This window comes from Dermacentor variabilis, unplaced genomic scaffold (genome assembly GCF_050947875.1).
Source record: "Dermacentor variabilis isolate Ectoservices unplaced genomic scaffold, ASM5094787v1 scaffold_12, whole genome shotgun sequence".
In the NCBI taxonomy this organism is placed as follows: Eukaryota; Metazoa; Arthropoda; class Arachnida; order Ixodida; family Ixodidae; genus Dermacentor; species Dermacentor variabilis.
In genome coordinates, this window is record NW_027460280.1 from 41,234,466 (window position 1) to 41,256,096 (window position 21,631).

The following is a 21,631-nucleotide window of genomic DNA, read 5'->3' on the forward strand; positions in this document are numbered from 1 at the left end:
TGCTCTGTTAGCACAGCACCTCGTCGCTCTCACTAGGGCCTTTAACGGCCTCTGTTGCCGCTAAGGCATCGTTAGCATGCTAGCACTTTAGTCCACCTATGAACGTGCGGCCAATCTCGCAGCTACTACTGCTTCTCTCGGCTTTCGACCAAAATGTGCTATCGACTTTCCCCCACTTTCGCTGCGCCCAACCTACATATTTCTCAAGCCGCTGTTGACTTCGTTCGAGTGACTGCTCCAAACGTTAAATCTATTTGTTCAACGTACTGCCTCGTTAGTTCTGTTAGACCTTCTTCCTGCAAAATTTTTTTCAGTTTCTGCATAGCTTCTTCCTGTTTTTGCCTCATTTCTTCCTGTTCTTACCTAATTGCTTCCTGTTCCCGCTTTTTGCCTAGAATTCGTTTACCTAGATGTTCGACGAGTTTCAAATCATTGTCACTTTGGAGAATGGTCTTACGAATTTCTGCTTCCGTAAAGTCCTCCTCTACGTCCACCTCGACCTCTTCACACAACCACAACAGGTCAGCTCTCGTCAAACACAATAGGGCCATGGTCACTACTTTAAGCTTTGGCTCTGCTGTTACACAATACTTGCTGCCATACCCACGCAAATCTGAATACAAGTAAAAGATCCCCAGCGATTCAAATCTACAAACACAGAGAAATCGAAGCCTGGTAAAACAGCCAAAACCAAACGCTTACCCACTCAAGCAGTACCATACCACAAGTCCTTCTTTGCCTTATCCAGTCAGTTGTAAGAGGTGGTCAATCCCAAGTCGCCTACAACTTGATCGGGATACCGGTCGGTCACCATGTGCCAAAATCCTTGAGATCTCCTTGCTGTCTACGAGCTGTAGGTCGATCTCACCGCAGCCTTCCAGTTGTAAGGTTTTAGACGTAGCTGAAGGGAGGAGCTTCCCACCGCTGGCTACCAGTTCTACGGGTTGGAGCCGGGCATGAAATATGTGGTAGCTGGCCCATGCCGTCGTTCAACTCACCCACGCTTGGGATGTGGTTGTAGGGAGGAACTTGCTCTCATCGAGAACTAGGAGTACGAGATTTATTTACAGTATTTACATTACGACAGGAGATACATATCAACAGTCTAGCATGACTCCCAAACGGAGCCCGAAAGACGAAGTACGAAGCACACGAGCACGACTAGCAGCCGACAAACTGCTCCTCGAAAACCCTCTGTCCTCCCTAGATCCCTTGGTGAGGGAAAACTACTGTCCACCCTTTGTCCAATCGGACCGTCCACAGTCGTTGGAGGCGTAGTCGACCCGCCTTTGAGGGGGAGGGATCACACACTCACATATGCACTTTGGATTCCCAAAAGCCGAGTTGAGAGGGTCCTCGTACAACAAAGTTGTCACTCTTGGCCCAAGCGGGCGCCTCTTGATTCCAGAGCTGACTTCTCAGGTAGCCGCCGCGAAAGTCAGCAGACTGACGAATTCTGGGGCCCGCGAAAACGCACCACAAAACCCCATTTTCCAGGAGTCCTCTTGCTCCAAGTAGACCGTGAAGGCGACAGCGAATCAAGTAACAATACTCGGTCCGCCGAACGTGGCTAGACTTGCTGGCGCTGTCGACTTTCCGAAGGAGGCGCATGGCTGATTAACTTTGCTGTGGTCTTCAGTTCTCCGGAGGAGGTGCATGATCGGTTCACTTTGCTGGCGTCGCCAGTTCTCCGAAGATTGCCACTCCCTGTTAAGAACGGCCAGCTGCAGTGCAAGTTTGCCAGCCAGTTACGCCAGCGGTGGTAACCTCATCTTGGAACGCCGCCGCCAACCTCTAGCCTCGTCGCCGTTGCGAGTGAAGGGGATCGACGAAGCAGGCTTTGTGCTGAAACCGCCAACCTCTAGACTCGTCGCCGTTGCGAGTGAAGAAGTTCGACGAAGCCGGCTTTGTGCTGAAACCGCCAAATTCTAGCCTTGTCGCCGTTGCGAGTGAAGGAGTTCGACGAAGCAGGCTTTGTGTTGAAACCGCCAACCTCTGACGTCGGCTCCGGACCATTGCACCTGTGTGTGTGTGTGCGGCACGTGTAGGTAAGCCCTCATCCTCCTCCAAGTCGACAGCCCTCATCCTCCTCCAAAAGGGCTGGTCTACGGTGACGTCGAACGATGACCGGACGAACGTTTCCGTTCGCTTGGAATCAAGGGGGGACCAAGTGCTTATAAGCAGCGTTTGCCGGCTGCTAGTGGTGTGCTCGCTGTGTGCTCGAAATGTACTCGTGAGCTGTGCGCTCGTAAGCTGTATGTTAGTCTTGCGGGCTCCATATGGGAGTCACGCTAGACTGTCGATATATGTCTTGTCTAAGATGTAAATAAACACTGTTCACCGAGTTCCTCTCTACGACCTTCAACTCCTTCAAATGGTGGCAGCGGCGAGATCGTCCGACAACTCCTACATCTGGTTGACAGCGGTGGGATCGTCCGACAACTCTTGCATCCCGCAAGACGATCGAAAACACTGCAGCGGGCCGGGAAAGGTTATCAGGTCCGTAGCCCTGCAGGCCGATGGTAACAGCGGTGTTCCATTTTCTTTTTTGTCTGCTGGTCGCCAGCTACATGCGGCAATTGTTCGCAAACGCTGAGCAAGAGGGCACTTTTAATGCAGGCTACGCTAGAACGATTGGCGTAGCCGGACGGGTGCCAACCGCAATCTTCAGTTGGCATGTACATATATGTACGCACATATATAAACACACGCGCGAACGTACGTACGTATGAACAGCTCAAACGTTCGCGTGCAAACGCGCATTACCTTCGAACCAAAAGTGGTAGTGTTTTTCAGCATGCATATGAAGTTTTCTCGCGGAGAAATGTTTTGAAGGGTTTTTAAAGAAAACTTCACACACGAGTGGTGGACAATTACGTGAGCACGTTTTGGCTGCCGAATCCAGACGAATAATGATCGTCGCCAAGAGAACTATCGTACCTGCAGTTATATCAGTGACCGTTAACCGTGACCGTCATTCATCACTAACCGTCGTTCACAGCCACTGCACGTTTTCGATATGTGCGGTAAAGACACGTAGATTTAAACGAATTTCAAATGTCTACATGCGCACATTTTATCCAAAGCTTATTTTTACAATTCAACCGCAACCTTAACAGCTGCTTCATAGCAGCAAATCTGCAAGTGAAAAAATATTCAAGATGCACGAGCTTCAAGATCAAATTTATTTCGTACAAGGGAATGGATGAGCAATGGCTGGTGGCAGCAGGGTTGAGTGCTGGTTCTTGCAGCCTTGGGGAGTAGAATTCAAAGCCACTGGAAAGGCAACCAGAGAAAAGACGGAGAATGCGGGAGATGGAAATTCAAGACGATGAGCAAAACGTGAACAAGGTGAATGCAGGAGCCGTTTCGACAAGTGGACTTGTATTCTTCAAGGCGACATATTGTTTCCTCAGGCAACAAGTTATTAAATTATTAAGAGTTATTATTAAGGCAACAAGTTATTAAGATCTCGAGGAACAACAGGTTATTTTAATTATACTAATCACATAAGATGGCAAACTTGCAAATTATCCACGCATTGCAGACTGTAATAGGACAACAAATTTTTATTTATATCTTCACACTACTCAGGTTAATTTACTATAACATAGCGATTATTCGACGTACAAGAATAATTTCACATTCCTCACATCGACTCGAACAAGCAACATATTGCGGGCGGTAAATGCTGAAGCTATCAATGCTGTCTCAACAGCGAGAGCGCACGATGTTTTCGCTTAGTACAAAACAATGAACACCAGTACATCAATCGACCTCATATGAAAAATCAGAACGCCGACAGAAAATTAAAAAAAAAAGAAGACAGAGTAGAGGAAAGCCAGGTTCAGCGGGCAAATTGTATCTGCTAGTATTTACTTTGTTTTGAACACACCGTTCTAGAGCCGCATAGTCAGAACAATCGTACAAGTAACATAGCGAACTGGGCGAGTTGGTAAGTTAACATTTTTCGCGTATATATGCAGCGCGGCACAGACGTATCGTCCATTCTCGGTCCCTCGTCTGTGTCGCGCTGCTCATATACACAAAAAATTGCACAAGTGAACCTCTCAAGCCAGGCGTACGCATTTCAGCGTGAAAAGGAGTGTTACTCGAGGTAAATGCTGCTTTAGCGTAAACAAGACGAACGCACCTCGCATATCCTGCCCTTTCGGAGCCGGCCGGTCTCGTCCGTCTTAGACGAGCAAAACGCTTTGCCACTTTCCATGTGATTTGCGCAGTTTGGTACGCTGTACCCCCGTCGATCGGTGCAACGCACGCTCGACGTTCTGTTGATCACAATTTCGATAGCACTAATTAAAAATATTAAATTATGGGGTTTTACGTGCCAAAACCACTTTCTGATTATGGGCCACGCCGTAGTGGAGGACTCCGGAAATGTCGACTACCTGGCCGGGGTTCTTTAACGTGCACCTAAATCTAAGTACCCAGGGTTGTTTTCGCATTTCGCCCCATCGAAATGCGGCCGCCGTGGCCGGGATTCGATTCCGCGACCTCGTGCTCAGCAGCCCAACACCATGGCCACTGAGCAACCACGGCGGGTTTCTATAGCACTGACGGAAACGAGTCGGCGTCACGCCCGTAAAGTTGGCTTCGCAGCGGCGCAGTTGAAGATTTGACGTCATTTTGCACCACGCGTTAGCGCTCGGCGAATAGCGATGCGAGCGCCGCCGGAAAAGTTATGCGCAACTTAGCTCCCCCCGGGAGCATATACAGGGACACTATGGCTGCTGCACCGTGCCGTGAGCTTTAGGTCGCAGAATATGAGCATTTGACAGTACAAGAGCAACCATTGTTGCGTGGACGCTACCAGAGCTGTTAAAAAATAATTTCGTTAGAGACTTCGACGCCTACGGGGACTGTGATGTGCCGTCGCGACGATTCAACCTTTCTTTTCTAAATTCTTTGGAAGTTCCAATTTCTTAAGTTGCGTCCCACTGTATGTTTATCGGTGTTCTCAGCGGGCAATTTCCCACTGCTCCTCTTTCCTAATCCAGTGCGTTAATTCATAACACAAACATGACCATATACCACACATTTTTTAAAATATGCTTCTGACCGCTTCCTTTCCATTCCAGTGAACTTGCCAGTATGTAGCATCAACAAGTTCATAGACCAAACCGTCGCGGCATCAGCCAGGCATCGAGCGCGACGAGCGTCTCAGTGCGCGTTTTCTGCTACTCACCGAACACAGCAGTCCCGACGCCGTACCAGAAATATTCCTCGCGTCTGTGCTTGCTGCATACCCGAGTTGTAGACGACGGCTCTTTTCAGGTTCTAAGTTTCGCGGGCCAAACTTGACGCAGCTTCTTGTCCTGCGGCTACATGTTGATAAAGCTGACACCGGGCTCCGTTGCGTACGTCCGGCACTGCGGCACAGGGCAGTAGCCTACCATTCTGCACGCCTCCAAAGGCAGCCATTATCTATCATAGTAATTTCAAACGTTGTCAAGCAGACACCCAAGGCGAGAAAGCGTAACCACTTAATCAGAACCGCAGCGCAGGTAAGACTTTGAACTATCGTTTTCAGCTCACTTCGGCGCTTCCAAATACTTCCGAAGCAGGCGACGCGGCCGCTGTGTCCGCGTGATCCCTCATGCCACGTCACGCCGGCGGTGGCGCCAGCTTTTCCAGTTGTGGAGTTCGCACCCAATACTGCTTACGTGTGGGAAAGCATTATAGTTGCTTTGGTAAAATTTTTAGAGCGAAGCTGTATATGGCGAGCCGATTCGTCCGTCCGCCTGTCGGTCGCCTGTACGCTGAAAACTACTCCGACGCAACCCTATGCGCACGCGCGAAAAAAAAAGAAAAGAGACAGGCGTGCGATTAGCCTGTTTATTAGGATCCATGACGTCACGCTACCTTGCCCGAAATTTCCATTCACAAGGCTGGCGTGATGAAAGCGGTGACGTTAAAATCACTGTTGCCTACTCGGGAGCATCCCCATTAGATTCTGTGGCAGTCGGGCAAAGTAATATGATGTCATGGATCGGAGCGAAAAGGCATTGTGCTATTTAGGTAGAGTTGGATTAGCTGCGCCAGTAGTGACGTCGTTGCTCTCAGTCGCAGCCGGCCGCGCGCGCAGCAATTTCTCTACAGCTCCGCAATGGGTAGTCCACACATCATGCGTACCCCTTAGGAACATGCACCTTTCCATTAGCAACGTCGCGAGCGGAGCTGGGAACGAGCTCGTCAGCGCCGTGCCGATGCTGCGGCCTGGGCAGAAGAGCAGGCTAGTGCAGCCGAGCGCAAGCACCAACTTAAATTTTAACGCCATGAAGTCATTTGAAGCCATAAGGACAAAGTTTAGCAAATCCTTGTATTAGTGACCACATGCGAGGTCTAACCACCACACTTGCAGCTCCCAAGCACACTAGTGCCCGAGTTCCCTCTAGTAATATTTGTAGTAAGCTCTGCAGTTGTGATGTGGCATTTTTTTTTTTCACTGTCACCGATACAGGTGTTCATACTTATTGAAGTCTGTAAAGATGGACCACTGCAACTATGGGCCCTATAATGACTGTGCATTTCTGATGAGGATAGTCCTAAATAAATAAATATGGTATTTCAAAGACAATCTAGCAACCTCATTTAACCTTATTTCTCTTTACTGTTCCTTATACTTATACTTTAAACTTTACTGTTCCTCTTGCACCACTAAAACAGCGCCATTGCATGTACTTTCTCCCGCATAAGAAAAGTTGCCATATATTATGACAATGTCTGTGGCAGTGTTCTTTTTGCTGTCAAAATAATAGCAGCCTGGAAAAAGTTGCTGCACGATGAGCAAGTCACTCTTTTCGGCTGCCTTTGTCGGCGATAGCCGAGTAAAAATTGTCAAGCCCACAAGATCAGTGATAGAACACTGGCAGAGTACAGCCACAGGTGGTTTAATGAAAATAAGATATCATGTTAAGCGTAAAATGCTCAATACTTTTTGACAAATTCACAGAACACAGCCTGAGCCGGAAGATATTTCCTGGTCCTCTCAAACAAAATTTCTATAAAAGATGAAACAGTGCACAATGATGGTACAGCCAAGGATCACAAGCTTCCAGTGGTGGAACAGCCATTTCACTTCTTGGCGCAGGCAAGAAGCTAATCTGGCACAGCGACAAGCACTTTTGGCACAGTGCTGAATGTACATCTACACAACAATGGTTTCAACATTAAGTGAAAGTGATTTTTAGCAGAACTTCATGAAAAAAGAAAAAAGGATGGGCAGGACAATGCTCTGTCCTAGACATCCTTTCGCGTAATAGCACTAAAAATCTTTAAAATGCCATAAAAACAAGCCCGAACAACCAAGTAGTGAAATACTCCATAAATATAAGTACACATAGTGGAACCAACTGTGTGAACATCACAGCATAAAGGCACTTCTACTAATTTGAATTGCTTGAAGCACGGCAAACATGCATATTTCTGTTGCAAGAAAAAAAATTGCCGAACAAGGGAATGTGACGACGACCATGTCGTATAATTAGGCCATGTGTGACTAAACCAAAGTTACAGTGAAGACGTCCAGAGGGTTCTTTACTTCTGAGACGGCCCCTGTTAATAGCAAGTTATATGCCACTGGTTTAGTTGTAAGCATATTATTTCTGAAATGGCATCATAAATGACTATTTTAAACATTGTGCGATCAGACATTATCACAGGCATCTTTTTGACCCCAAAGCCTCTTTGAGCAAGCTCTGCTAGTTCAAGGCATATGGAACTTCAGCACAAATAGCACAAATAATAATATTGCAGAGTGGCAGTACATTGCGACCTCCGCCAGAGAAGTGCAAGGAGTGATGCCATAGCTTATATCTGTAGCTATGGGCGCTGCACACAGTTGACCTCTAGGATTATGATGATAGTGCAATTTAGGTTCAGGCTTCAGCTTTAGCAGTTTGGCAGCATGTACAAAATGAGGCTTTCGTTCATATGCTGCTTTGGGACAGGTGCAGCACAACTTTCTACAGAAATGGCATTTCAAAGAAAACTTGGAATAATTGGCACAGTGTTCCAGCCATTAAGCTTGTCTCCCTCTTGTTGTGACCAACAGCTTTTAGGCTGGTTTCAGGCACGAAAACTCGAGGTGATTTGAGCGACCTGCATAGATGCAAAAATAAGGAAGTCCTTGATTCACAAACAGTAAGCTGGACTGATCATTCACTGCAGCATAAACATACAGGGAATACAAACTATACCAATATTAGAGGAAGCTCGTTACCAGCAACATGTCGTGCACGTCACATTATAGCTTGAAATAAAAATAAGCATTCCATAAAGCCAAATGCCATACATATCTGCCTTGTAAGATATTTTAATTGATATTTAGATAAATATAAATGTTGCAAACTTGCATAACAATATCGCAGATATGCCCTAAGGAATAGGTAAGTGGCAAGCAAAAGCAGCATTGCTTTACGAACAACACTTCCTACAACTCATTCTACTGAGGGAAATGTGTTATCTCTGCTACTTTCAATCTATATCTTTGCGTACTGCAGCCTTAACATGCCACTTAATTAGGCCAGACCTACACCTACACGATAAACAAGTCCCACACCTATGTTGCAGCAAAGCTTTGATTTGGGCAAGTTGGTTTATGACTATTCAAAAGGTGCAGCGCGACTGGGACAGAGACAGAGAAACATAAACCACAAGTGCTGACTAACAACTGGTTTTATTTGCAATGAAACGTGCCTATTCATGTGCAAAAAGACTTGCCATGTAGCATCGCAGTTAGCACATATACGGTCACACATGATCAACCAAAAACAAGATACCGCAAAAGTTTAAGAACACGTTACTAAATCGATAGAAACAGTAAGAACAAGATATGCTCATCGGACATAGTCTACTATCGCCACGTACCTCAATGCTTCGGCCAAAGGCGAAGTCACTATGCACAAGAAAATATGATAATGGAAACAATAAACATGGCGCACAGAACAAGGTATCCACACACTTTGTTTGAGCAAACTGCTGTAACAAAAAAAAAAGGAAAGAAAGAAAAGAAAAAAGAACTTTAAAAGGGGTGAAACTTTTTAGACCTAAACAAAACCTTCAAGAAACTCAATCTCATTTTCATTCAAAAATATGGATGGCTTGCTGACGCAGCTGTCCACCAATCTTTTGATAAAAAAAGCTTCCACAATTTCTCGCTGAGTCCTGTCTTTTGCTGATGGGGTCACTCCATGAGCTCTATTCTCCGATGGATGCCTCCGTCTTGTGTCGCCTCCTTAACTGGTAGGTGCTCAGCAGGAGGAGACTGGTCGCCCTTGAACGACCTTCAGTGCTACAAAGCAGATTTTCTTGGGACAAGGGTCAACTACCTCAAACCGTGCCGGCCTCCAGTAGCACTTTCGGGAAGCATCACATGGGGAGGAAGGGGGGGAGGGGGGGGGTGTACGAAAGCTCCACATGGAGCACACGAGGGTGGGATACCCAACTTGTCGATGAGTCTGGTAGCATCGTCGATGCGCACCTGCACACCATAATTGGAATGCGGCTGCGAGTGGTTGCGTTCAGAGACCTTGACCGATGCTAATTAATGGTCTTTATCTAACAATACATTTACAATATTCCGCAAGGCCAAACCAGTCCAAACCAGTTGCTGTGCAACGTGCATGACATAGATGTAGAGTATAAGCTGCGTGGTAACAAAGTGACCTGAACGATTCATACACTCCTCCCAGCTGGTGCTACATAGTCCATGCAGTACGGGAGACTGACCATAACGCCACCATCAGGCCAACCGAAAGTATCATCACCACTCATACTCCTTTGACCACGGCAGCGAGCAGACCGAACATGACCAGTGAAGGTGCACTCAGAACCGCAGCCTCAAGCAAGGACTACTGGTGCACAGAACAATAAGTTTTGCCCGCCGCTGCACCACTTTTTCCACATAGTGCGGTTTGGTGTGTGGTGGTTTTGATCCAAACTGCAATGTAAAAATCTTCCCAAGTATGGATTGCAGCCATATTTGTTTTGGTCACATGCAAAACCTTAAAATGGCATTTGCAGAAATGCTTGGGCTACAAGAAGGTAATAGCAGGCTTGGCTTTTGTTTCAAGAAATGTCAAGTGTCGTATAGACTGCTTCTGTGGCCATAACTACCTGCAACCAAAAAGAAAAAAAATTCACCGACGATTACGATACTCCCTAATGTGAAATTTGAGCGCAGCTCTATACTCATTTTCATTTCGCGATACACTGGCTGGCATGGAACAATCTGTTTCATATGGCATGTTGCAAACGAGCGAAGTGTGGCGCAAATACCTCGCTAATTAGAAGATCACGAGAGGTAGCGCGTCGCTGAGGCGTGGGCGTGATTCAGAGCAGCTGCCACAGACGGACCTCCGCTCATGCAGCACTTCGTTCTGACGCACTCACCGCATGCCTTATCGATGGAGTTTTCAGTGAACAGACAACGCATGCCACTTTGGCACTATCTCAGAGTGATCGACGCCGTAGAACCGTACACACTAGCAGTAAAATGCACACGGCGCACTGTCGGCTTTAAAACGATGCTGCAGCAGAGCTGCCGCGCCAACTGGTGGCGAGCCGCTGTGGCAGTCACGTGACCACATAAAAATCTTGCCTCCTCTCTGTAGGTGTGACATTTCGAGTGCTTTTTCCTTCCTCTGCTGACAGGCCGGTGCTGTGTTTATATTCTTCGTCCTTAATGCGAGCCATATCCTATGAAGACGATGTCATTGCCACTGATTATAATATGTTGGTGTACTCTCTTCTGCTGCTGCATTGCCTCCATGTCCTTGCATTCAGGGTCCGTCTTGTTGTACAGAATTTGATATCGCATACTGTCTCCAAAAACCTTTCCATCAGGATGTCTTGGTTTAGACTCATCATTGTAAAAAACAATCTCAAACCATGAAAATTGAAACAAGCACGAACGAAATGAAACCATGCTAACTAAACAAGTGCAAGCGAGAGCAGATGCAAGCAGATGATAGTACGAAACGAGCCATCGGGCTGAGGCGATATACGAGTATGCATCGAGCGGTCTGGTGGGTCCACATGACACCAGTTTCTCGCGTGCACATTACTGAAGGGGCCGTTTGGGACTCGCGCCTTTGATATACCGCTCCGCATTTGTGCTTTCATCCTTCGCTGTTGTGCTCGTTCGCTTGGTTACGCTGACGCCGACGCTCATGCTCTAAAATTCACAATAACGGACAACAGTAAATAACAAATGAACTGCAGATACTATTACATCAATGAAAGCTGTTCACAATAAATCAGTCACAAGAAAATTTGGGATATTTTAGTGCTTTTTTTGAAAGAAATATTTTCGCATGAAAAGGGTTAAACCAGTGCAAGTGTAATAAGAATGCAAAGCTAGACAAATCAACAAAAGCTCCTGCGTCCTGTCTGATGCTGTCGTTCAAAAATTATGTAGTTGAGTTGACAAACGCACACATTTTGCATTGTTTATGAAGTGTGAGGAGCACTGGAGGAGCTTTTATAATACCTTCTATTGAGTGTGTCCGCAATGTACCGATTATTGCCAAATTTTGCCAAAAGTAAAGATGCAGTCTCCATTTCATATGGTGCATGGCATTGCTCGCAATGTCGGAAGAGTTCTAATAGGAATGTTTAACAATGGGTTAAAAATCGGTAGGTCAAGCTGATCAATTGCCTACTGCCTGGTAAGGGAAGAGTTTTAATAAGGCAGCGTACAACACTTGTGCAGTAGCTGACAAATTCTTTTATGACTACCAAAATAAAGACTGAGTGTAGACTCATCCATTACCACAGCTGACCAATGAATAATTTCTAGTATACAGCCAAACTTCACTATAACAAAATGGGATATAACAAAATAATGGTTATAACAAAGTAAGGAAAGTTCCCCTTGAAATCATCTAAGGAAATCGTTTGCAGTACATGCAGTGATTGATATAACCGAGTAATTGATTTGACGATGTAGTTCTGGCTCCCCCTTCAACTTCGTTATAGCGAGGTTTTACAGTAGTGCAGTATTGTCAAGCACTACAAGGAGAGTTTCTCAATGCACAGATTTACTGTCCAAGCAAATGCACTTGCAGCACATAGGCCAATATGTTTTGTTTATTTTTGCACTTGATATTTTTTTAACGTTGCACCACATTCCTCAAATACAAATTCAACAGCGTGAACTGCATGAAGTCGGTAGGAGAGACGAGAATGCTTGTAGCTGCAATAACCACAGCAAGCACTTGCCTTCAAGGGTCAGCGCCGCTTGTAAGCACTGGCATAGCTTGGCTGCGCTGTATGGCTTGGTCAAGCTGCAATCAGGCAAAAGCTACTGTCACAAAACCTGCATATTGTTTTCACAGGGTACGCTGCAAACGGGCCCCTTTTTATTGAATTCCATTGAGATAACTTTCTACATATTGATTTTTGTGCTCTTATTTATGAAAGAAAGTTCCAATTCTCATTAACAACGTCCATTTGTTTGCATCACACTGCCTTTGGTGCTACAGTGAAGAGCCGTTAATTAGGACTTCACGGGACCAAAGAAATGTCCAAATTAACCAAATATAGAATCATCGAGGGTATCAAGAAAACAATAAACAAAGGATCACTATGCCAACATGCCTTCATTTACTGAATGAATCAGCAAATCCTGTTTCTATTTTGCACAAAAGCAGTGTCGAAGCAGAAATGCTCGTCATCTCGCGACTGATTAGCGCTCGCAGCAGCAAAGGCCCCGCGAGTTCTCTCGCGGCAAGCCCGCGGTGCACATCCTCTTCAAAGATGCACTTTTCATTACTGTGCGCACATGCTGATTAATTTTTCGCCAGCAGATCTTCATCCATGGCAATATAGCCAGTGCTCTTCATCCTCAACAGCTTTGCACTAGGAAAAATGAAACTAATGTTTGCTATAACAGCTGCGGATGAAACCCCGGTCACTACCAATGCGATCACGGATTTCGACTACCGTTATGAAGGCATGCGGCCAACTGGGTGTTATGCACGGTGGCAAACGCAAGAATAAAGGCTTTAAATGCACAAAGGCACGAAGAGTTCCGGCGTTACTGTCATTCACATACAATTTGTGCTGATGACTATGGCGATGCGGACTCTGCCGCTTCATTTTGGTTTAATGCCGCTTTTGCTCTTTTGCGTTGCACATTTGCGGCGCTCCATGCGTGCCGAGTTCAGAGAGTTGTTCGAAGTAACCGATGTGTGGCCAAATATGTCCGAATTAACGTGAGTGACTGCATTAAATAATGCATAAGCCTGCCAGAACCACAGGTCAAGTCCAAATTATCCGATGTTCCAAATTAATGAGGTTTTACAGTAGTTATTTTTCCTGTGCTGAAAAGAAAGCCCACCAGACATTGCAACACTGCCTTCCATGTGGTGGACAGTATTAGCATGCTCTCAAATGCACTGTGAATGAACCCAACTATGTAGAAGTCTCATTAAATCAACAAACCACCTCTCAGGATGCCTCCTAGAACAACGCCAGTCAACACTATGCCGGGTGATCTATGATATTAAAAGTGGATTTTGAAAGAGATAGAATTTAACTAATGCAAGGTGGGGAAGAACACCAGGTGGGTCAGTAGCGTTTGCAGTCCGTTTGCTAATTTCCTTATTTTCAGTTACTCGTATTAGGGCCCATGTTCTAATGGCAGTAATGCAGCGGCAGGGTGCTGAAGAGGTTACAGCAATTGATGAGATTTTAAAAACGCTCCTGTACTTTACAAATTCATTAACAAAATATCCCCGTTTTTCTCAGAATTTCGAAACAGGACCCACAAACAGCACCAGAAGCGCTCTACACATTATTCTTAATGCAGTCTTGATGTAGAGCAGCTCACCACAAAGATCTACTGAGGCATCTGATCTATCAGTGTGTGCCTACAGCAGGTAGCCCAAAGATGAGCTTCACAAGATAAGAGGCACATGCAGACAACCAACCTGTAGACATAAATTGACCGAACAAGGCAGGAAGCATCACGTTGGCAGTGCTTCTGGAGCTGTTTGTGCACCCAATTACGGCATAAAAAAGGGAAAACGTGAATTTTCGTTGGCAAATATTACAGTGCACTTATCATAAATGCAAAGTTGTTTTGTGTTCTGATGAACAGCTCATGAGTTCCTACTTCAAATTGGCAAATTACGGATATACTTGGTCATGCATTACTGAAGGGGCAAAACCATTCAAACTGAAACTGCAATTTTCAATTATCAAGCAGCAAGCCCTTCTCTGCAATTCTATGAAGAGAAAACTGTCTTGTGTTGTTTAAGAAATCTACAAAGGAGCAAGGAATTTTAATGAATTTTTCTGCTGGCCAGGTCCATGCAAATTGACATTCTTTTTCATGTACAGGCTAATTCACAATGAGTGCTGCACATTAGTAGTGTCACACAATGTCTTGTAATTACTAGCACTCACTAGTATTATAGCACTCACTAGTATTACTAAGCAGTGCTTGAAACAAAAGATTTCCAATAAATAATAAATCTCACAGGCTTTTTTTTGCTGGTGGTGCCGTCTGTGCAAAAAAACATTAAGCTCTTTCACGTCAGTTCCAACATTTGTCAAATGTGGAGCCACTAAACATTGCAAAGCAGGCAAAACGTGGATGGATCTTTTCTCAAGATTTAAGTGTTTGGCTCAGTCTAGATGCCGCGCCTTCCCTACATTCCTTCAAGCACACGTGTCTGCAACCAAGCTTAATTTTGTTTAAATTTGACTGTGGAAGCATTCTTCAAGTGCACACAGAACTTGCCCTTGCCTCCGCCTAGTTCCCAGGCTCGTATGACTATATCTGTAAACTTGTTTTCCCCACGACGTGACGTGCAATGTGTTTAGTAGAACACTGTGTTTGCCTTATTCCACGCGACACCAGCTGAACAACAGGACTAACAGCAAACAATGAGCGAGCCTTTATTTCCCAAACTGCAGTGAAAAGTGCAGATGGCTGCGTGACCTGCAGCATTCCATGTCGCACAGCAAACCGAATGTCACGTGTTCCGATGCCCAGTGAAGTTTTGAAACAAGTGAGTTCCAGTAGGTGGTCTTCTCGTACAAAGATATCTCCTATTTACTCGCGTAATCAATACTCTCACATAATGCTTGAACCACCCCATTCCCACTTTCTTTTTCGAGTAATCATCGTACCCTCGAAAATTACTGCAGCAATTGCCATCTGCTTGTTGCGGTGCATAGCGGCCGATCGAGCAGAGTTTTCCGCCATTTCCTTTTTTCGAAGCCCTGCCATTATTGCATGCGCAACACTGCACATGTGCTCGAAAGCCTCCAAATTCAACAGAAAAAGAAAGGAGGAAAAGCACGGACAGCGCAAGAAAGGCAGACAACTTGTGCCCAGTTTACGCTATGTAGACTTGCACAATTTATGCTAAGTACTTCTAGCAAATAATCTATTTATGCAGTTCCTGCTTGTGTAGAACATGTGATTTTATTCCAAAGGCCAGTGTGAGGACTTGCCATTGGACGCCTGTGTCATGGGGAGGTAAAGAAACTGCCCTTCGCGAAAACGCCTGTGTGCGAGCGCTGTTGGATCTGTAGGACAATCCCAATTGCTGTCCCCCAGATTGTGGACCTGGCCGTTGAGTGCGGGAGTTGGCCAAAGTTGACGAGGGCTTTGAGATGAAAAACTGGAGGTTTATTTACATTATTTACAGTGAGAGTACAAAGAAATTAACAACCATAAAGTCATTACGGGCCAGCAGCAACTCTGACGCTGCAGCCCATGGCAGGAAGCTCGAAAGAGATGAATGAAGGAATCCTCCGTTGCTGCTCCCAGTCTCTGGCTTTTAACCCATTCGGTATCTCGAAGTCACGTCACGTTCGGCCAATCGGCGAGCCCATTCAGGTGTCGTCATTTTCGGCCAATGGTAGGCGCCCGTGCGATTGTGTCACACCCGGCGCACAGGGCCACTCCTTGGGCCCCAATTGTACGAGGGCTTACTTCTCTCTGCGGTATTGCCTTCCCGGTCTGCAACTGCCTTCACAAAGGCGGATGGGGGGATTGCTGCCAGGGCTTCATGGTGCATTACAGCCGTCTTGCCTCGGGACTCATGTTACCTGGAACAGTACCAGGCTCTCGCTACACTTTCAGGAAGAGTCAAGCAGTGAATAGCTCCACCTGCGGCGCACGAGGTGGGGGACGCCAACTCGTTTGCACGTGCCGCGCCTCGGGAACGGGGTAGATCTGCTTCTGCGTTCCTTACTTAGGTGTGGCATGATTCGATGCGGTCTGGTGAACTCGAAGGAGGCTCAGGAAAAGGTCCCGTATCTAAGAGCGCTTGCGATGGTCGTTGTGATCATAACCCTTGCGCAATGAGTGCTAGCAGCGGTGAGTGCATGCACATTTCCTAAAGCGAATGTTCTGTGCTACCGCTTGTTTTAACATTTCCGTGTACTGCGGCTCTGAAACTCTAATGACGAGACCTCCAATACTATGCTTGCGGCGGGCTCTCTAGCGTATGTACCCGTGACAGCATGGCACATGCGCTGGAAGTGTGCCTAATTTCTATACCAATAAAACAGCCTAACCACGTGTACAATACTATCTATATAGTAGGGGTGTGCGAATAGTAACGATTGACACCAATCGAAAACTGCCAATGGCAAATTGAATTCAATAATGATTATTCAATTCCATGAACTAATCGAATAGGCCATTAATATATACATTATTCAGCTTTCACACCCCCCTACTAGTATTTCATTTCCGGGAAACATCTCCACATTACACCTGCAACCTTCAAAGTTATAGTTGCTGTCCCGTGGTAGAGTTCTGCGACTGCAACATATTTGGGTAGACAACCAAAGAAGTAGACATCAGCAATTGACAGATATCGAAAGTTGAAACAAACCCACATAAACTTTTTTTTTCTGCGCATATATGCATATTCATCATGTCATTGAGTGACATTTATCATTTCCATCATAATGCCTTCTTTTACTCCTGTTTTTAGCTGCAGAGAATGCAGTGACATGCAAGCAGTTTTTCGGTTGCATTCCTTCCTTCACATGTTCGCTTGTCGAATTCTTCATGAATCTGACAAGTAAGTTTCTTATGTGGTGGATGCACATCAAATGCGGATCATTTCTGTGTAATATTGCTACACGCGTGTGGTATTTGATTGTTTGAATGAGGCGCATGGGCGCCATCACTCGAGAAAAAAGGAGGAACAACGCTCTCTGGCTTTCGAGCTGTCCGCTGAACTGGCCAGCGCTGCATTATCCCTTGTAAATATATTTTGTAAATGATCTCCAGTTTTCATCCTTCGTTCGCGTAACATTTTCGTGGAGGGTGTCGTTCCCCGTCCTCGCCACGGAGCTCCACAGCGGCCGCACCATCCTGCTTTCCGCCATGGCTCCCGGTGACGACACCTCGTCTCCTCCTACTCCTGCGACCCCGACAACAATGCACGTTACAGTTACCAATCCCCGCGATCCTGGCATATTCTCCGGCCAAGATAATGCCGACGTCGAAGACTGGCTCAGCCTGTATGAGTGTGTTAGCCGAAACAACCGCTAGGACACTAACATAATGTTAGCGAATGTCCTATTCTACTTATGCGGAACTCCTCGTGTCTGGTTCTAGATACATGAGGACGAGATCTCTAGCTGGGATGCTTTCATAGAGAAGCTCAGCGACCTCTTTCGAAATCCTACCGGTCAGCATCTGGCTGCTAGAAAAGAGCTTGCTACCAGAGTTCAGTCTTCAACTGAATAGTATGTCTTGTACATACAAGACGTACTCGCTCTTTGCTGGAAAGTTGACGAGAAAATGGCCGAGGTTGACAAAGTCGGCCACGTACTCAAAGGCATCGCGGACGACGTATTCAACTTGTTGGTCTTCAACAATGTGTCCACCATCGACGTCATTGTCAAGGAATGCCACCGTTTTGAGATCGCGAAAAGCCGCCGTGTTATTCCATAGTTCCCCCGGCTCCCTAACACGGCTGCGACATCGTCTTGCGTCGACCTTACCGCTTCAGCACCTTTAACTGAGCATGTCACACATATTGTTCGTCGCGAGCTCAAGGCCACAAGTCCTGCACCATTCCATCAATGCCCCCTTAACCCCACCATTCACCAACCAGTACCAGCGATCTCTCTCATTTAGGCAGTTGTGCGGCAAGAATTTCCAAACCTAGGTTTTCCTGCTGCCTGCTCCGTCTCCCGACCAATAAGCGCGACCGGTGTCGACTGCTAAGCCTCACGGCAATCTGTATTCCCCTCCCAGATACCATAACCCTACCGAGTGGAGAACTCCGGACGACAAGCCCATTTGCTTCCATTGCCTCCGCGTTGGCCACGTCGCTCGCCACTGCCGCACCTCCTGGACGTCGCCATATTCAAGCTCCTTTTTCCAGTCTTCTCACCCACATGCCGACCAGCGCCGTTACTCGCCTCGCCGTATGTCTCCTACCTCCAACGTAACCATTGATGTCAGTCGTCCTGCTAACTCGCCGTCACCTCGGCGCCGTCGGTCCCCATCACCCCAGCCACCCTGCTATTCGTCGCCGACCAATTATGGACCCTCCCGGATGGAAAACTAGGCCATGCAGCTCTTGGAGGTAGTGCTGCATCACGTTCGTCCTGTCCAAATCCTCCGTTAACGCTCCTCACCAACACGAACCTAATTGAAGAAGACGTAGATGGTGTTCCGTTGATGGCATTAATTGATACTGGAGCCCAAGTGTCCATAATGAGCGCTAACCTATGTCGTCGGCTCAAAAAAGTTCTTACACCTGCCATCACTCGAGCTGTACTCATCGCCAATGGCGCCACTGTTGCCGTCAGGGGTATGTGCACTACTCGCATAGGAATTGCTGGCAGCCAAGTTCCAGTCCTGTTCACCATGCTGACCAGTTGCCCTCATGACCTAATCTTCGGCCTCGACTTTCTCACGACGCATTCTGCCCTCGTCGACTGTGCCACCCCTACGCTGTGCCTCGAGCTTCCTCTTCTTTCAGACGTTCGCCCCGAACAACGAACACCCTCTGCACTACAGTGTTTGTTCGCTTACCTCCAAAAGCCCTAACCTTCGTCAAATTAGCCTCAACGGCAACTGTGCCTGATGGTGACTATGTCGTCGCACCTATTCGTGATGTCCTCCTGGCGCATGACATCTCTGTGCCACACTTCGTTGTAACCCTTGCCGCAAATCTGATGTGTCTCCCCGTTATCAATTTTGGCTTGACGAAGCAAGTGTTACCTGAAGGCAAAGCGGTGGCCACGCTCCGGTCAGCGACAGCCCACCATGTCACTGCTTTTGCAGCCGACGCATCTCCACATCATCCTGATTACCTGCAGGATGCCTTGAACCTCTAGGGTGGTTGCTTGGGCTAGTTGGGTAGTTGGTACTTGGGCTAGCCTTGAACCTCAACAGCCCATTATGTCCCACGGTCACTCCGGACCTCGCACCTGACCAAGCAGCCACCCTATATCGCCTTTTGCTTTCCTACCGCGACATATTTGACACTGAAAATCGACCACTTCGTCAAACGTCATTTGTTAAGCATCGAATAAACAATAGTGATGCTGCTCCCATCCAACGCCGACCGTGTCGCGTGTCCACGGCAGAGCGGCAAGTTATTCAGCAGGAAGTAAACAAGATGCTCGCCAGAGGCATTGTTGAGCCTTCGTCGAGTCCTTGGGCGTCGCTGGCCATGCTCATCAAAAAGAAAGATGGCACATGGCATTTCTGTGTTGATTAACGCCACCTAGACCGAACTGTACTAGATGATATAAATACTATACTTCTCAAGTTTCTCAAAGCCCATCTCACACCAATTGTGAGCTAAAAGTCTATACGCACATGGACGAAGGAATCCGAACTAATTCCGCATCATTGCTGCATGAGGTAAACAGGCATCAAGCAATCCCGGTTTTATCACAAGGCTTCATGTCTGGGAGTGCTGCCATCTGCGCTTCGTCCATGGGCCACACAGATCGAAAATCTCAGCTATTTATGACATCTGTAATCTGGCACCCGAGCACTGCAAATACCGATGAGAAGCATTGAAAGGGCTTTGTCCGCGTGCTTAAACACGGCGAAGAGTGGCTAAAACCATTCTGCCTGTTCTAGGGACAATAGGAAACATGACGTCTTCCGAAAGGAAGAGAAGGCAACGTCCCGTGCATGCGATAAGGGAAGCAGGCCATAGACAGAGAGTAAGGGCAGTTTCCGAGTGCGTCTGCTTACCTCGACCTTTATGTGGATAGCATCTGCTCACCTTCCTTCAGCTTTTGATGCAATTTTGGTCATGAGGAATTGTTGTTAGTGTTGGGGAAGGAGACCATCCTTCGCTGCCGTTACCACAACTGTATCGCATAAGGTGAAGGTGAGCATTTCAACAATGCCATGGCAGGCGGAGCTATCATCCGTCAGCGTTTTTGAAAGTGGTCATCCTCTCATGTACTAACTTAGATAAACGCTGCTTAGCTTCGGCGACTGCAAGATTTGGCATTCATGCACCAGGACCTGGCCAATGGCCTAGGAACATTTGTTCCCCACCCAAATTCCCATTAAGGTTCATGCAGTTTAGAAACAGCACTGAAAAAAAAAAAAAAAAAAAAAAGCGGCGACCCTTCCAAAAACATTTGTTTTGGGATGTGTGAGGCTATTAGTGCTTTAGTTAGCTACACACAAAGCCTTCCCGTTGCACATGTATATAAAAAGCACCCTTTTTGATGCATGCAAAAGGGCCGAAGTTATGGAAACGACGTTGCTGGGGGTTTCTGAACACAGAGAAATACGCATCAAGGCACGCGGCACATGCGGTTGAAACAAAACTGGTTTCAGCCGGGCACAAAACTAATTTCTATGCACATGCAGGTGGACTGGGGTAGCTTACAAAAGCACTGCGACTTCTTCGAGCAGTCGGGCGTCGCAACACTACTGTTCCACACGACCTAACAGTGCCGGTCATAGGCGGAGTTTTCATTTTTCCGGGGGGAGGTGGGGGGAGGGGGTGGCGTCTGAACCCCGTGTATGTGTGTATATATTTATTGCAGTTGAAGAAACTTCGTGTGACCTTGAAGAATTGAGTGCTGAAGTGACGGCATTATATAAGTATATACAAGACCTCATAGTAGGAGACAGTTCAATTTCACAGCCTGAGTCCTCTCGGTGGTGTAATCTTCCTTCGTGTAATTGTCGCATACTTGGCTCTCACTCATACTGCTTCGCCTTTCCAGAAAAACTGCAGCCTCTCTCATTTCTTTTTGTGCGAGTCTGAATAAAAGCGCTGCAGCACATGACTGGCAGTTGATTGTCATTTCGAGTCAATCCGGCTTGGCCTCATTTCGGTTACTGAGTGAATTATAGTGTTCCCCAGCTATCATGCACCAAGACTTAAAAATAAGAGGAGTTGCGTTACTCAAAGAAAACCTAGTGCACATTGTTTCCGGTACAGTGGAGTAGCCACCAGAAATTATTTTGTCACTGAAATTTAATTCGGTAATTGCAATTAACCACCTAACTCGATGTCCTAATTTTTTAAAGTGTCAATGAGCCATTTGTAGGCACCCCAAAATGACATTGAACTGCGGTGTTTTTAGCAACGTACTAATAGCGTACAATTTTTTTCAAATGGCAAAGAAAACT

At 46.5% G+C, this 21,631-nt stretch overlaps 1 protein-coding gene across 5 annotated transcripts in view; it reads right to left on the bottom strand.

Moving 5' to 3' along the window:
- Positions 1 to 6,894: 6,894 nt before the first annotated feature.
- Positions 6,895 to 21,631, bottom strand: part of LOC142566119 (uncharacterized) — a 117,360-nt gene continuing 102,623 nt past the window's right edge. For all 5 annotated transcript variants that reach the window (XM_075676919.1, XM_075676917.1, XM_075676915.1 and 2 more), the window contains 2 exons: positions 12,244 to 12,308; positions 6,895 to 8,121 (listed from right to left, as the gene is read on the bottom strand). In XM_075676919.1, the coding sequence (XP_075533034.1) occupies positions 8,078 to 8,121; positions 12,244 to 12,308 (109 nt within the window). In that variant the 3' untranslated portion in view covers positions 6,895 to 8,077. The remainder of the gene's footprint in view (positions 8,122 to 12,243; positions 12,309 to 21,631) is intronic.